The 17,291-nt window shown below is 44.8% G+C and overlaps 1 protein-coding gene across 1 annotated transcript in view; it reads right to left on the bottom strand.

The window, feature by feature from the left end:
* LOC311102000 (roundabout homolog 1-like) overlaps window positions 1-17,291 on the bottom strand; it is a gene marked incomplete at its 3' end in the record, with an annotated part of 517,698 nt that overhangs the window by 51,180 nt on the left and 449,227 nt on the right. Inside the window, exons 4-6 of the mRNA XM_084143224.1 lie at window positions 15,165-15,285; window positions 9,981-10,119; window positions 9,654-9,781 (exon numbers count right to left, since the gene is read on the bottom strand). Coding sequence (XP_083999350.1) covers window positions 9,654-9,781; window positions 9,981-10,119; window positions 15,165-15,285 — 388 coding nt within the window. The remainder of the gene's footprint in view (window positions 1-9,653; window positions 9,782-9,980; window positions 10,120-15,164; window positions 15,286-17,291) is intronic.

The following is a 17,291-nucleotide window of genomic DNA, read 5'->3' on the forward strand; positions in this document are numbered from 1 at the left end:
ACATGGTCAATATTTGACATTTACCTCTACTAGATCAAATGTATCAATAAAAGCACTATTCTTATTTTTTTATAAAATGTAAGACAAAAATCAATTATAATCAAGGGATGGGTGGAATAAATCATGTTCATCTCGAACAAATAAAATTATGAAACAAGGTTTTCATCACTATTGATGTTTATTGCTTTGAACTGAACACATTGGAAGGACAAATGTTACATACAGTATTTTATGGAAATTATAAATTAGCCCCATTGAACACACATTTTTATTTATTTAACGTTTATTTAACTATGCAAGTCAGTTAAGAACAAATTCTTATTTACAATGACAGCCTACACAGGCCAAACCCGGACGACGCTGGGCCAATTGTGCGCCGCCCTATGGGACATCCAATCACGGCCGGTTGTGATACAGCCTGGAATCAAACCAGGGGGTCTGTAGTGATGCCTCAAGCACTGAGATGCAGTGCCTTAGACCGCTGCGCCACTCGGGAGAAATTAAGGCTGGTCTACACACTACATGAGGGACAGAGTTTTACTGTGTGTGTGTTGCAAATGTATTTCTTGCACTTGGGTCCACACACATCACAGCGCTTCTTCTTGTTGCTACCGGCTGCAATCTTGAATTATGAAAACACTTAGTTCAGGAATTTCACTAACATCTCACTCACTCACATATGTGATCGACTGTTTTGATTCGGTCTTCTGTAGCACAATTTGAAATGGTGTGTTTTCATTGGATAAAAGCAGAGACACAGAACTACAAAATGGTATATCATACACTGCATTTGAGGAACAATGGGAAAGTAATTCTGCTTTGAAAGGTGATAACTTGTAACCTCACTTTTGAGAAAATGGCCTTTGAATGTTTTCGTACCTACTGGAGAGTGCTCTGAAATCGGAGTAGATAGCCAGAGTGAATTTACAGCTACATCTATCAACAGTTGTCACAGTGACATTCTATTGAAATGGTTACTTGCATAGTGGAGTCTTTTGTTAAGATATGTAGCTAGCTAGCTAGGTAAACAATGAACCATAATCCCAACTCATGACATTACTACCTTGCATGAATCTGCATGTAGCTAACCAACCAGGTTCAATGTTAGCTTGCTAACATTAGGCTATAACTAGCAAAGCAAATGGCTCTGAGATACGAATAATAAGATCATACACGTAACGTTAGCTAGAGAGCCAGCCAGCTAACGTTAGCTAGCTAGCTAACAGTACACATTAACTTGAAATGAAAACGACTTTCTGTCAGAATTAGAAATGTGTAATATCTGAAAATGTAGCTAGCTAGACTATCTTACCTGTGCTCTGAAATCTGAGTAGATAGTCAGAGAGAATTTACCAGCTACGTCTATCAACAGTTGTCGCAGTGACATTCTATTGAAATGGTTACTTGCATAGTGGAGTCTTTTGTTAAGATATGTAGCTAGCTAGCTAGGTAAACAATGAACCATAATCCCAACTCATGACATTACTACCTTGCATGAATCTGCATGTAGCTAACCAACCAGGTTCAATGTTAGCTTGCTAACATTAGGCTATAACTAGCAAAGCAAATGGCTCTGAGATACGAATAATAAGATCATACACGTAACGTTAGCTAGAGAGCCAGCCAGCTAACGTTAGCTAGCTAGCTAACAGTACACATTAACTTGAAATGAAAACGACTTTCTGTCAGAATTAGAAACGTGTAATATCTGAAAATGTAGCTAGCTAGACTATCTTACCTGTGCTCTGAAATCTGAGTAGATAGTCAGAGATAATTTACCAGCTACGTCTATCAACAGTTGTCGCAGTGACATTCTATTGAAATGGTTACTTGCATAGTGGAGTCTTTTGTTAAGATATGTAGCTAGCTAGCTAGGTAAACAATGAACCATAATCCCAACTCATGACATTACTACCTTGCATGAATCTGCATGTAGCTAACCAACCAGGTTCAATGTTAGCTTGCTAACATTAGGCTATAACTAGCAAAGGAAATGGCTCTGAGATACGAATAATAAGATCATACATGTAACGTTAGCTAGTGAGCCAGCCAGCTAACGTTAGCTAGCTAGCTAAACAATGAACCATAATCCCAACTCATGACGTTACTACCCTGCATGAATCTGCAGGTAGCTAACCAACCAGGTTCAATGTTAGCTAGCTAACATTAGGCTATAACTAGCAAAGCAAATGGCTCTGAGATATGAATAATAAGATCATACACATAACGTTAGCTAGCGAGCCAGCCAGCTAGCTAGCTAACAGTACACTTTAACTTTCTGTCAAAATTAGAAACGTGTAATATCTGAAAATGTAGCTAGCTAGACTATCTTACCCGTATACATCATGGATGGATGCGTCTCCCTTTCACAGATGCCATGGTTGCTCTTAGTTTGAAGATGTAATCTGGAGACAGGTGTTTTCTCCATCTCCTTTGCTATCATACTCTAATTCCACTGATTTCAAAACTCGGTCCTCCAGAAAGTGGAGAGCAACACTTATGCAGAACTACTACGCAATAAAAAACATTTTAAAAGCCGCGTTAGACAGGATTACCTACACATACTGACCAGCTCAAAAAGACAGAAGCGTGCTATATGGCAGACCAATCCAAACTCATCTCTCGGCATGTCCAGCCCACTCATTATCTCAGCCAATCATTGCTAGCGGGAAGGTTGCTGTCTTTTTCTGTGGCTAAACCAACTAGGCTCGTAATTTAACAATTGTATTCATATTTACAGATGGCATACAAGTTTGTTATTAAGGCACATGAAAGTTGCATGTTCCAGAAGATATTTCTGCAAAAAACAAATGTTGATAAAAAAAATAAAGTTTATGTTTAAATGGCTCTCCTGTGAAGTAGTGACCCGCGACATACGCCTAGTTTCCTGAAACGAGTCACATATATACACTGCTCAAAAAAATTAAGGGAACACTTAAACAACACAATGTAACTCCAAGTCAATCACACTTCTGTGAAATCAAACTGTCCACTTAGGAAGCAACACTGATTGACAATAAATGTCACATGCTGTTGTGCAAATGGATAGACAACAGGTGGAAATTATAGGCAATTAGCAAGACACCCCCAATAAAGGACTGGTTTTGCAGGTGGTGACCACAGACCACTTCTCAGTTCCTATGCTTCCTGGCTGATGTTTTGGTCACTTTTGAATGCTGGCGGTGCTTTCACTCTAGTGGTAGCATGAGACGGAGTCTACAACCCACACAAGTGGCTCAGGTAGTGCAGCTCATCCAGGATGGCACATCAATGTGAGCTGTGGCAAGAAGGTTTGCTGTGTCTGTCAGCGTAGTGTCCAGAGCATGGAGGCGCTACCAGGAGACAGGCCAGTACATCAGGAGATGTGGAGGAGGCCGTAGGAGGGCAACAACCCAGCAGCAGGACTGCTACCTCCACCTTTGTGCAAGGAGGAGCAGGAGGAGCACTGCCAGAGCCCTGCAAAATGACCTCCAGCAGGCCACAAATGTGCATGTGTCTGCTCAAACAGTCAGAAACAGACTCCATGAGGGTGGTATGAGGGCCCGACGTCCACAGGTGGGGGTTGTGCTTACAGCCCAACACCGTGCAGGACGTTTGGTATTTGCCAGAGAACTCAAGATTGGCAAATTCGCCACTGGCGCCCTGTGCTCTTCACAGATGAAAGCAGGTTCACACTGAGCACGTGACAGACGTGACAGAGTCTGGAGACGCCGTGGAGAACGTTCTGCTGCCTGCAACATCCTCCAGCATGACCGGTTTGGCGGTGGGTCAGTCATGGTGTGGGGTGGCATTTCTTTGGGGGGCCGCACAGCCCTCCATGTGCTCGCCAGAGGTAGCCTGACTGCCATTAGGTACCGAGATGAGATCCTCAGACCCCTTGTGAGACCATATGCTGGTGCGGTTGGCCCTGGGTTCCTCCTAATGCAAGACAATGCTAGACCTCATGTGGCTGGAGTGTGTCAGCAGTTCCTGCAAGAGGAAGGCATTGATGCTATGGACTGGCCCGCCCGTTCCCCAGACCTGAATCCAATTGAGTACATCTGGGACATCATGTCTCGCTCCATCCACCAACGCCACGTTGCACCACAGACTGTCTAGGAGTTGGCGGATGCTTTAGTCCAGGTCTGGGAGGAGATCCCTCAGGAGACCATCCGCTACCTCATCAGGAGCATGCCCAGGCGTTGTAGGGAGGTCATACAGGCACATGGAGGCCACACACACTACTGAGCCTCATTTTGACTTGTTTTAAGGACATTACATCAAAGTTGGATCAGCCTGTAGTGTGGTTTTCCACTTTAATTTTGAGGGTGACTCCAAATCCAAACCTCCATGGGTTGATAAATTTGATTTCCATTGATAATTTTTGTGTGATTTTGTTGTCAGCACATTCAACTATGTAAAGAAAAAAGTATTTGATAAGATTATTTCATTAATTCAGATCTAGGATGTGTTATTTTAGTGTTCCCTTTATTTTTTTGAGCAGTGTAGTTCCAGCAGGCCAAGGTAGGAGAGTCAGACACACGCACATGCAACAACATCACTCACACTTCCGGTATTGGAGTTGTTGGTTCTGTGGGTCAGGCATATGGGGCACCAGCATCCTCCTCCTGAATCCTCCTCACGTCCTTGGGATATGTTGCCTCCTCTGGATTTGAGGTCTTACCAATGCCTTGCCCAGCTCCTCGAGAAAGAGCCATCTCCTCTGGAGCTTCCCTCTGTTCCAATCTGGGTTCAATGCCATCCAGATGACAAACGTGTTGTACGCCGTGATGTCCAAGATGTTGAAGAATATCACAAGTGGCCAGCGTATGGTTCTTCTTTTGCAGCTGGAACCAGCCACCAGCTTGTCTAAATTGTCCACCTCTCCTTTTGTGGCATTGTAATCCATTATGATTTCTGGTTTTTGATGTTCCTGGCCACAGATTCTCTCATCCCTATGCAGCGTACTCACATTTTTGTCTTTCTTTGGCACGTAGGACACTAGGGACGTGTCGGCCGTGAACACAAACTTAGAGGAATTGATAGGCCTGTTCCGTGTGTTCAACAGCTGAGGTGTGAGCTCTGGCTTGTTTTTTCGTATTGTTCCTACCATCGTCAGCTTCCTCTTGAGGAGCTCCTGTCCCAGCTTGTGTGAAGTAAAAAAGTTATAGCATGTGATGTTGTGGCCACGGAGTCCCTGTGTCACGTCCATGACAACCCGCATCCCTTGGTTCTTCTCAGGGGCTCCTCCATCTGGCTTCCCCGTGTACACTTGCAAGTTCCCCGCATATGATGAAGCAGCATCACAGGCAGCCCAGATCTTGATTGCATATTTTGCGGGTTTAGACGGTATGTACTGCCTGAAGGGGCAGCGGCCCCTTAATGGCATAAGCTGCTCATCAACAGTAATGTTGGGCTCAGGGTTGTAAAACAGGGGAAGGCGGTCCACCCACTTGTCCCACACTGACCTGAATGCAGTTAGCTTGTCTCTCTGCCGCCGAGCTGGTCTGGTGTCTCGGTTATCGAAACGGATAATCCTGGAAATAATGTGGACGTTTTCCAGAGACATTTATGCACAGAAAAGTTACCTGCCAGTTTTTGCATCCCACAGGGATTCTGTGGATTCCCCATTGGATCTGAAAACACCAGCAAGGATAAGAACCCCAAAGTATGCATGTAAATGAGTTTGGTCCATCTCCTTCCATCTCTCTCCAAAAACACACCTACCCTCCAAATTAGTGCAGTCCAGAATTATTTTCTGGATGGTGTCTGGGATGAATAGTTCAAAAGAAGACTTTATGTCCTGCACACGAGTAACCGCCATCTGCGTCGGCCCTGGTTGCATCCTTAGCACATTGGCAGCCATGCGGGGTGGCTCATTCCTTGGACAAGAAGACCATTCAAATGTCACCATTTTTTGACATCCATATTCTCCTCCTGCAGGCTGCTGATGAGGTGGTTGTTGATGGGCTGGTGCTGGGGCTGGCTGCTGACGGGCTGATCCTGGGGCTGGCTGAGGGTCAATCTCATCCTCTTCTTCTAACTCACTGTCAGACTCCGAATTGACAGAGACATGATCCTCATATTCGGAAAATTCTTCATCTTCCAAAGTGGAAGAAGCTCCTTCCACACTAGCTTCTCTCTCTGCCAAAATTATTTCTAAGGCCCTACTGAGCAGAGATTATTTTTGCCATACTGATTGATTGTGGTAAGGAGCCACAGATGCAAAGCTATTTATTTGTTGTGTCCCTCCACCAATTTGCACCTGGCTTGGGTAGAGTGTGGGAAAATACTGCATTTTTTACAATGTATCAAAATAATGTATCAAAATAATGTATTGTAATATCATTGTGCAGGTTCCCGCAAGACATTGTGTAGTTTCACACACTACAAAGGGTAAAGAGTGTAGGAAAAGCGGGAGACAGGCAGACAGGCAGGGAGGCAGACAGACAGGCAGGGAGGCTGACAGACAGGCAGGGAGGCTGACAGACAGGCAGGGAGGCAGACAGACAGGCAGGGAGGCAGACAGACAGGTTCTTGGTGCTATATTCAGGCAGCAGGCCCAGGGAGGAGGAGGACAGAGTGAAGGCACACAGCAAACCTTTTTGTTCCAGTGGACCCAAACACCACATATGTAATATATATGTGTAGGGGGGTGCACAGTGTACACCCAATGAAAATGTGTTATTTACATGTTCTTCACAGAAAACGAGCCAAGGCCAATGAGTCTCAGGTTGAAAAAATAATTAATTGTATCATTTTTATTTTAGGAAACATTGAAAATGGGTCCCACAGACCTGAACACCACACAAGGGATAAACCAGCGGAAACTGTCTAAGAAATCTTACGCAACACATCAGCAACCTTCCTAGCCTGACTGTTGTTGTAAAAAAAAACATGTTACTTGTGCCTTAAACTATCCCTTTCGGTTCCTTCCCTCTTTCCTGTCATCCCCAGTGATCTGACAGGACACACATATTTTTGTAAATCGAGAACACAGATCAGTCATTTCATGTGCTAGCTCTACTGACAAGAATAAGGCTGGAAGCAAATATGACATGACGAAATCTGCCACTGCTCTGCTTCTCTCTTCTTTTTTCTCTCTCTCTGCCTCTCTCTCCCTCTCCTCTCCCCCTCTCTCCCTTCTCTCTCTCTCTCCCCCTCTCTCCCTCTCTCTCCCTCTCTCTCCCTCTCCTATCCCCCTCTCTCCCTCTCTCTCCCTCTCCTATCCCCCTCTCCCTCTCTCTCCCCCTCTCTCCCTCTCTCTGCCTCTCTCTCCCTCTCCTATTCCCCTCTCTCCCTCTCTCTCCCTCTCTCTCCCCCTCTCTCCCTTCTCTCTCTCCCTCTCCTATCCCCCTCTCTCCCTCTCTCTCCCTCCCCCTCTCTCCCCTCTCTCCCTCTCCTATCTCCCTCTCTCCCTTTTTCTCTCTATTGTATCCTCCTCCTCTTCATTCTACATCTCATTTGCTATCTACCCCTGTTTTGCCCTATTCAGACCTACAATTACCCAGCTTTACTTTCCTTAAGGTTGCCTGTGTCCTGCAATTAGGAGCATGTCATTTCCTGGCATGGACTGTGGCCTGCTTGTCTTTAATTAGCCATCCTCCCTCCTTCCCTCCCTCAGTGTCCAGGCCCTCCCTGGCCTCTCTGCCGTCCGAGCTGGCCTCACCATGTCCCTGGCCAGGCTGACTGGAGATCAGAGATCAGGGCCGGAGGCTCTGTGACTCACTCTCCACACTAAATTAAGCTTGGTATGGAGAGCTAAGGCTTTGTGTTTTTTTTAATAACTACGGCCTAGAGTTTTTCCTGATGGTATTACATGGTAAGAAAAAACTGGCTGTATGGATGGCTTCATCGAGAGGTCAGAAAGGGCTTGGTAAAATGAGGACAGTATCTTCAACCATTAACTTTAACTCTATTGGCATAAACAAACTACAGTCACTGATGTCATTACGTTTTACAAATTTTAGCAGATGCGCTTATCCAGAGCGACTTACAGGAGCAATGAAGGTGAAGTGCCTTGCTCAAGGGCACATCAACAGATTTTCACCTAGTCAGCTCGGGGCTTCAAACCAGCGACCTTTCGGTTACTGACCAACACCCTTAACCCCTAGGCTAACTGCTGCCCTTCAATTAACTGACATTGGGTCAAGGTTCTAGCTAGAGGAGGTAAACGCCTCCTTTTGTTATTACGTGGCACAAAGAATTTGATGGTGGCCTTACCTCATCCTGCATGCTTCCTCTAATACAGGGTCTTACCTCATCCTGCATGCTTCCTCTAATACAGGGTCTTACCTCATCCTGCATGCTTCCTCTAATACAGGGTCTTACCTCATCCTACAGGGTCTTACCTCATCCTGCATGCTTCCTCTAATACAGGGTCTTACCTCATCCTGCATGCTTCCTCTAATACAGGGTCTTACCTCATCCTGCATGCTTTCTCTAATACAGGATCTTACCTAATCCTGCATGCTTCCTCTAATACAGGCATAGCATGTGAGATGAGATGCTGCTTATGAGGTCATAAAGAACAGAAGGGTCAAATTCAAATGTCCCGTCTCTTCATAGCTCTCGAAGACTGCTGGGAATGCAATTTTACACATCTGATCTCACCACACAAACCTCTACCCCCCCACCCCTCTCCACTACCCTATATACCTCTCCCAGCCTCAATTCCTATCTCGTTCTGCTCCAGCGGTGAGTCACTTCAGCCCCTCAATATACAACTCCCCACCCTCCTGACTCCATCCCCCCATCCCCTGTGCACTGAACCACCTTCTATCCCCTCCCCCCTCTCCTCCTCCTCCCCCCTGCTCCCCAATATTACCATTACCATGTTGTTAAATGACCCCAATGTTCCCCCTGCGTGGCTCCCAGGAGGGTTTAGGGTTGGGGGGATCCAGGCCCCCTTGTTCTACTGAATGACTCCTTTCTGAGTGTTCACAGTCTGTGACCAGCTGCTTTCTATTCGCACTGTGTTAATAGGATGTCCAATGGAGAGAGACACACAGAGGCTTCCCACAGGCCTACCACTGATACAGCATATCTTAAACATGACCGGAGAGCTGCCTCTAAAGGAATGTTGCTCCTATGGTCGCCACAAATGGAATTGATTATCATTGAGCTCCCATGTGTAAAGAGTAAGAGCATCTATGGATTTTCAGACCGCCTTTATTAGAAATCAATCAGCTAATTGAGAGAGAATGGGTGAAAGTAATAATCTTTCTGACTCGAGAATTGGGTGTTATAATTGCAGTGCGGTTGAGCTAAATTACATCTAAGGTGTTAAAACTCACCGTAACCCACACAACTAGAGAGACAATCAATATACCTTTCAGCAATAGAGACTCAACAACAGGGCTATGTACCGTAACAACGTACAGGACTGTTCAAGATATCTGGTGCGTTGGCCTCTCCTTGGTAAACATGTACAGCAGCGTTTTCCAAACTCGGTCCTCAGGACCCCAAGGCCTCCACGTTTTGGTTTTTGCCCTAGCACTACACAGCTGATTCAAATAAACAACTAATCATCAAGCTTTGATAATTTCAATCAGCTGTGTAGTGTTAGGGCAAAAAAACAAAACGTGCACCCTTTGGCGTCCAGAGGACCGAGTTTGGGAAATGCTGATGTAAAGTATTTTAGTAGAGTAAGTAACAGAGTTGTGTGGTCCTACCGTGGACGGTGAGGGTGGCTGACGCCTCCGCCCTGCCCACCATGTTCTCTGCCACGCAGGTGTAAGAACCCACGTCTGCAGAGGTCAGACGACGGATCTTCAAGGTGTGGTCCTCACGGATCTCATATCTGGAATACACACATGGAATTGGTCAAACACACACACACACACACACACACACACATATTCATACCTTACTGTAAATACACACATGCTGATCATCAGACAGACAAAGGGGAGCGAGGGATCAAATAGAGAGCGAGAGAGAGAAAGAAAGGGATTGTGTTGTAATAAAGGGGCCAGAAGATGAGTCATACAGTACAGTACCTTCCCTTGGGCAGGTCTCCGTCCTCTTTCCTCCAGCGGACGGTGGGAACTGGGTCACCCCGGGCCTCACATCTGAACTCCACACTCTGGTCCACCAGCACCACCTGGCTGCCGGGACGCTTCACAAAGCTGGGTCGCTCTGCAGAGAGAGATGACATAGCACAGGACTATTCACTACTAGGTCTACAGTATGTCAGTACACTGTATCTGCAGTTATACAGGATAGTATAGCATAGTATTATATAATATACTATACAGTGCCCTCTTGAATTATTGGTACCCTAGGTAAATATTAACTAAAAAGGATGTGAAAAAATGTCATTGTTGTTTATCAGCTTGACATTACACTCAAAATATAATATGAATCTAACCTTTCATCGAGTTAAAATTGTTCAAATAAAAAAATAATTGTCATCAAGAAATAATGATTTGATTCAAAAACATGCATGCCACTGGCACCCCTAGAAATTCTCATGAACAAAATCTAATTGATGTATATTCTGATTTTTGGGAACTCTTAAGTGGTCCATCCATGACCTCCTTTTTCACTGGGGTATAAATATGAGGTGACACACATGCTAAACTTCCTTAGTCATCCATCAACATGAGACAACACACAAACGAAATGAGACAAAAGGTTGTTGACCTTCACAAATCAGGCAACGGCTATAAAAAAGATAGCTTACATGCCTGAAAATACACATCTCCACCATTAGGGCAATAATTAAGACATTTTAAACAACTGGAGCTGTGACGAATCTGCATGGAAGAGGACCCAAGTGTCTTTTGCCCCCACGCACAGTGAGAAGGATGGTTCAAGTGGCAAAAAAATGGCCACGGATCACAGATGGAGATTTGGGGTCACCAAGTCTCCGAAACTACAATTAGACGCCACCTCCATGCCAACAAGTTATTTGTCAGGGTTGCCAGAAGAAAGCCTCTGCTGTCACCAAACCACAAATGTAAGCACCTGGAGTTTGCTAAATGTCATTGGAATTTTGATTGGAACCAGGTTCTATGGTCTGATGACACTAAAATAGAGCTTTTTGGCAACAAACACCAGAGGTGGGTTTGGCGTAAAAAGAGCCATGGTCTTGCAGAAAATAACCTAATTCTCCACTGTGAAGTATGGCGGTGGATCTGTGAAGTATGGTGGTGGATCTGTGAAGTATGCCGGTGGATCTGTGAAGAATGGTGGTGGATCTGTGAAGTATGGCGGTGGATCTGTGAAGTATGGCGGTGGATCTGTGAAGTATGGCGGTGGATCTGTGAAGTATGGCGGTGGATCTGTGAAGTATGTCGGTGGATCTGTGAAGTATGGTGGTGGATCTGTGATGTTGTGGTGCTGTTATTCAGGAGGGCACTGTAGTATAGTAAAGCATAGTATATCATAGTATAGTATAGCATAGTATAGTATACACTGAGTATACCAAATATTAAGAACATCTTCTTAATGTTGGGTTGCACCCCTACCCCCCCTACCCACTTTTGCCCTCAGAACAGGCTCAATTCGTCGGGGGCATGGACTCTACAAGGTGTCGAAAGCATCCCACAGGGATGCCGGCCCATGCTGACTCCAATGCTTCCCACAGTTGTCTCAAGTTGGCTAGATGTCCTTTGGGTGGTGGACCATTCTTGACACACACAGGAAACTGTTGAGTGTGAAAAACCCAGCAGCGTTGCAGTTTTTGACACAAACCGGTGTGCCTGGCACCTACTACCATACCCCGTTCAAAGGCCCTTACATTGTTTGTCTTGCCCATTCACCCTCTGAATGGCACACATACACAATCCATGTCTCAGTTGTCTCAAGGCTTAAAAATCCTTCTTTAACCTCTTAAGGATCGGAACCTTTTTTTCAATTTTCGCCTAAAATGACATACCCAAATCTAACTGCCTGTAGCTCAGGACCTGAAGTAAGGATATGCATATTCGTGATACTATTTGAAAGGAAACACTTTGAAGTTTGTGGAAATGTGAAATTAATGTAGGAGAATATAACACATTAGATCTGGTAAAACATAATACAAACAAAAAAATACTCGTTTTCAATTATTATTATTTTTTATCATCTTTGAAATGCAAGAGAAAGGCCAAAATATAATATTGCAGTTTAGGCGCAATTTCAATTTTGTGTGTGTGCAAAGTTTCAGATTGATCTAGTGAAGCATTGCAATACTGGACTATTTTGTATCAAGTCTGCCGAAATGTGCCGAATTGGTTCATTGATACATTTTCAAGTACGTAACTGTAGAGAACATAAAAAAATTATTTGGCAATACAAAATGTAAGTTTACACAGTCCCAGGAATGTCATACATGATGGATCATTAGCTTATACACTAACTTTCACACATCTAGATGGCCGGGCGGGGTGGTTGTGGAGCCAGAGACAGCAAGGGTTCAAACTGTAGAACCCAGTTCCTACATTTGAATATAAAAATTGATTTTATCAAACAAAATTCTGCTAAATTTTATCTCTGGGACCCTCAGGATGACAAATCAGAGCAAGTAAATTATTTACCTTCAGAGGTGAATGTATCAAACCAGTTGCCGTGATACGTTTTTTGTTGTTGTGCACTCTCCTCAAACAATAGGATGGTGTTTTTTCACTGTAATAGCTAATGTAAATTGGACAGTGCAGTCAGATTAACGTGAATTTAAGCTTTCTGCCCATATAAGACATGTCTATGTCCTGGAAAGTTTGCTGTTACTTAAAACAGTCATGCTAATCACATTACTGCACATTAGCTCAACAGTCCCGTACACGGGACTCCGATCCTGTAGAGGTTAACCTGTCTTGTCCCCTTCATCTACACTGATTGAAGTGGATTTAACAAGTGACATTAATAAGAAATCATAGCTTTCACCTTGATTCACCTGCATAGCATAGCATAGTATGTCATGGAAAGAGCAGGTATTCTTAATGTATTGTATACTCAGTGTAGAAAAGTATAGCATAGTATAGAATAGCATAGCATATTATAGCATATTATAGCATATCATAGTATAGCATAGTATAGCAATGTATAGCATAGCATAGTATAGTATGGAATAGTATAGTATAGTATAGTATAGCATAGCATAGCATAGCATAGTATAGCATTGCATTGCATTGCATAGCATATCATATCATATCATATCATATCATATCATATTATAGCATAGCATATTATAGCATAGTATAGCATAGCATAGTATAGCATAGCATAGCATGCATAGTATAGCATAGCATAGTATAATATAGCATAGTATGTGACTATACTGTATCTTTAGCACTGTATGGGGATTGAACCATCCTGCCGATCAGTCTGTAGCAGCAGTCTCAGTGCTAACATTAGCAGAGTGTTTTAGTCATCACATCTACCCTCATTGCTCTTTATCCTGATGATCTGAGAGGTCCTGTAAAAGCCTGCTGTTGCACTCCATCCCACTAGCCTTCCAGCAGCGATTGAAATAAAAATACATTTTGGAAAAAGCTTGTCAAATGAAAACAGATAGCCATCTAACCACCCCTGGCCTCTCAGGTCCAGCTCAGCTCCCTCTCCGGCCCCTATCCCTTCAGCAGAAACAAAACACACAACAACACGCAGAGCATCTCCATAGGGAACACTTAGCAGATTTCCTAATACCTTTAATCTCCCTCTCCTCCAACATTTGTTTTTTAATATTTCCCAAGGCTCAACAATTGCAATTCGATAGTTTGACCTCCCTTCTATCTACTCTCTCCCCTTCCTTCTCTCTACTCTCTCCCCTCCCTCCTCCCTCCTCCCTCCTCTATCTTCTCTCCCCTCCCTCCTCCCTCCTCCCTCCTCTATCTTCTCTCCCCTTCCTCCTCTCTACTCTCTCCCTTCCCTTCTCTTTGCTCTCTCCCCTCCCTTCTCTCTGCTCTCTCCCCTCCCTTCTCTCCTCTCTCTCCCCTCCCTCCTCTCTACTCTCTAGTCTCTGCCGTCTCTTCTCTCTGCTCTCTCCCCTCCCTCCTCTCTGCACTCTCTCCCCTCTCTTCTCTCTACTCTCTCTCCTCCCTCCTCTCTGCTCTCTCCCCTCCCTCCTCTCTGCACTCTCTCCCCTCTCTTCTCTCTACTCTCTCTCCTCCCTCCTCTCTGCTCTCTCTCCTCCCTCCTCTCTACTCTCTCTCCTCCCTCCTCTCTGCTCTCTCTCCTCCCTCCTCTCTGCTCTCTCTCCTCCCTCCTCTCTACTCTCTCTCCTCCCTCCTCTCTGCTCTCTCTCCTCCCTCCTCTCTGCTCTCTCTCCTCCCTCCTCTCTGCTCTCTCTCCTCCCTCCTCTCTACTCTCTCTCCTCCCTCCTCTCTGCTCTCTCCCCTCCCTCCTCTCTGCTTTCTCCCCTCCCTCCACATATTCCCTCACATCCCCTTCAGACTTGGCTTGAAAAAGTGTTCAGTAAGTCCTGGGGCTGTCATGAGTTTTTCTCTTGTGATGTTTACTCAAACAGGCAAAGCCATAGCTATGGGCTGAGCCCTTTGAAGCCATCTCAGTATAATTTCCATATATAATGATGTATCTTATGTTGGAAAGAAAAATACGTGGGCCCTGTTGGAGGGGATGATAAGAGTTCTAGGGGGACAGGAAGTAGAGGAAGTGGAGAGGACAGTCAGAAGTTCAGCAGACTGAGGTCAATACTGACACTATAAAGTGAGGCACCGGAGAGCTGTGGGGTCAAAGGCCAGTCATGGTGGAATGGGGCACAGCTGGCCAGAGGAGAGGTGCTAAGGTGGGTCAGTAGGGGAAGGGGGGTGGGGGGGGGTGTCCAGCGGGGGATAAAAGGGGGGTCAGTAGAGGGGTGTGGGGTGCCTGGGGGAGTTCATGGTTATCTGTTAGAGTGAAGGCCATGTCACACTCCTCTTGAAGGGGTCAATGACACCGTTTAGTCTCCTTGGAGACACACACAAACAGAAACATCTGGACACTCTTCACCGCTGTACACAAACAAACAGTGAGACAGAGAGAGAGAGAGAGAGACAGAGAGAGAGAGAGAGAGAGAGAGAGAGAGAGAGAGAGAGAGAGAGAGAGAGAGAGAGAGAGAGAGAGAGAGAGAGAGAGAGTGAGAGAGAGTGTGAGAGAGAGAGAGAGCGAGAGAGCGAGAGAGAGAGAGAGAGAGAGAGAGAGAGAGAGTGTGAGAGAGAGAGAGAGCGTGTGCGTGAGTGTGTGTGAGGACGGTTACTTACCGAGCACAGTGAGCTCAGCGATCTCGCTCTCCCTCTCTCCCACCATGTTGGTCCCGACACACACATACTTCCCAGCGTCGCTTTTTCTGGCATTGGTTATCATCAGCTTTCCTCCCCGGATCTGAGGAACGAGAGAAAAGAGAGAGATGAGAGGTTAGCCCTTGAGAGGACAGAGGAGACACACTGTAATCAACTAGAGACAGAGGGCCCTGGGGTGTCATAGAGGGAACACAAAACAGCACTCCTAACATTGCAAAACATTTTCTCAGTATAAAAGCATTGCATTTCCTCACACATGGAGTTATGAATCTTTACACAACTATGACCAAAGGCATTCAGAGTTCAGTAAAACTCCATCTGTCATGTTTTGATGGGAGTACAAACTGACCAATGAATCTTAGTGAGCCATGTATGTCCTGTGGTCCATGTGATAGAAAACCAAAAGACTGTACTACTGTACTAACTGCCGTCAGTGGTGTAAAGTACTTAAGTAAAAATACTTGAACGTACTACTTAAGTATTTTTTTAGTGTACCTGTACTTTAATTTACTATTTATATTTTTGACAAGTTTTACTTTTACATTCCTAAATAAAAATAATGTACTTTTTACTCCATACATTTTCCCTGACATCCAAAAGTACTCATTACATTTTGAATGCTTAGCAGGACAGGAAAATGGTCCAATTCACACACTTATCAAGAGAACATCCCCGGTCATGTTCCCTCTGATCTGGCGGACTCACTAAATACAAATGCTTCGTTTGTAAATGATGCCTGAATGTTGGAGTGTGCCCTTGGCTATCCATAAATAAATAAAAAACAAGAAAATGGTGCCATCTGGTTTGATTAATATAAGAAATTGAAAATGATTAATACTTTTACTTTTACTTTTGATACTTAAGTATATTTTAGCAATTACATTTACTTTTGATACTTAAGTATATTTGAAACCAAATACTTTTAGACTTTTACTAAAGTAGTATTTTACTGGGTGACTTTCACTTTTACTTGAGTCATTTTCTATTACATTATCTTTACTTTTACTCAAGTATGACAATTGGCTACTTTTTTTTTCACCACTGACTGCATTACCTATCCAGCCATTCTATGCTATTCTAATTCCACCTGTGGTTTTTATGGCTTCATCAGATAGTATGTTTCTGCTCAGGGCTAGCCTGGCCAAAAATCACTTCCCCAAACCTACAAACCACACTTCCCTGAGGGCACACCTGGGGCAGGGCAGATTGGAAGCATTACTCCAGCCACAAATGACTTCCAGCACAGCAATCTCCCCTACCGTACTGAGGAGAGGGTCCCAGAGAAGAAGAACATTTAGCTTTTACTTGAGTTCTTATGCACACATCATAACGCACGCAGGCACGCATACACACGCATGCACGCACACACACTCTAAAAGTTGTGTTTTGTGTCCAGGACCAGGTGAGTGTGATGGCTGTTATTTCCCAGGGCTTTGATTACAGGCCAGGGGAGGTGCTTTGTTCTCAGGTACTGGGTGAGGCTGCCCGGCCCCTCTCAGGTCCTCATCAGGCCCCCAGCCCCTCTCTGAGCTGACAGCCATGCCAGTCAGTGTAGCAGCACACAATAGCAGGGGGCACCACTGATCTGCCTGCTGCAAGGGTGCTTAAGGGTTTAAGGGTTACAAACCTCAGCCCACAAGCCGACAGACCCCGGACCCCCACCCCCAGGCCTGTAACAGATCCCTTTATTAAAGACCCACTGAGGTGTGTGTGTGTATGTGTGTGTGTGTGTGTGTGTTTGTGTGTAGGGGTGTGTATGTGTGTACGCTGGGGGTGTGTGTACGTAGGGGGGAGTTGAAAGGGGTAGCCCCACACAGCATTGCGAAAGATGCCCCAAACCTGCTGCCTTTCACTGGCTGCCTTCAGTCAATCACACTCCTACATATGTATTCACTTTATGACACACTATGTAACGTATCACTAAATCTAATTAACTGTGGTCAACACTCCATGTGTGCCTGCGCTCTGCACTGTAGGTGATCTAAAAACAGGTATCACTGGCATGTGGAGAACGGAGCCTCACTTTTATTATGACACAGCAGCCTAATGAAGAGTGACACCTTGTTCATAAGCAAAACAATCCACATG

Source organism: Coregonus lavaretus (genome assembly GCF_964263955.1).
Source record: "Coregonus lavaretus genome assembly, chromosome: 26".
Taxonomy (NCBI): domain Eukaryota; kingdom Metazoa; phylum Chordata; class Actinopteri; order Salmoniformes; family Salmonidae; genus Coregonus; species Coregonus lavaretus.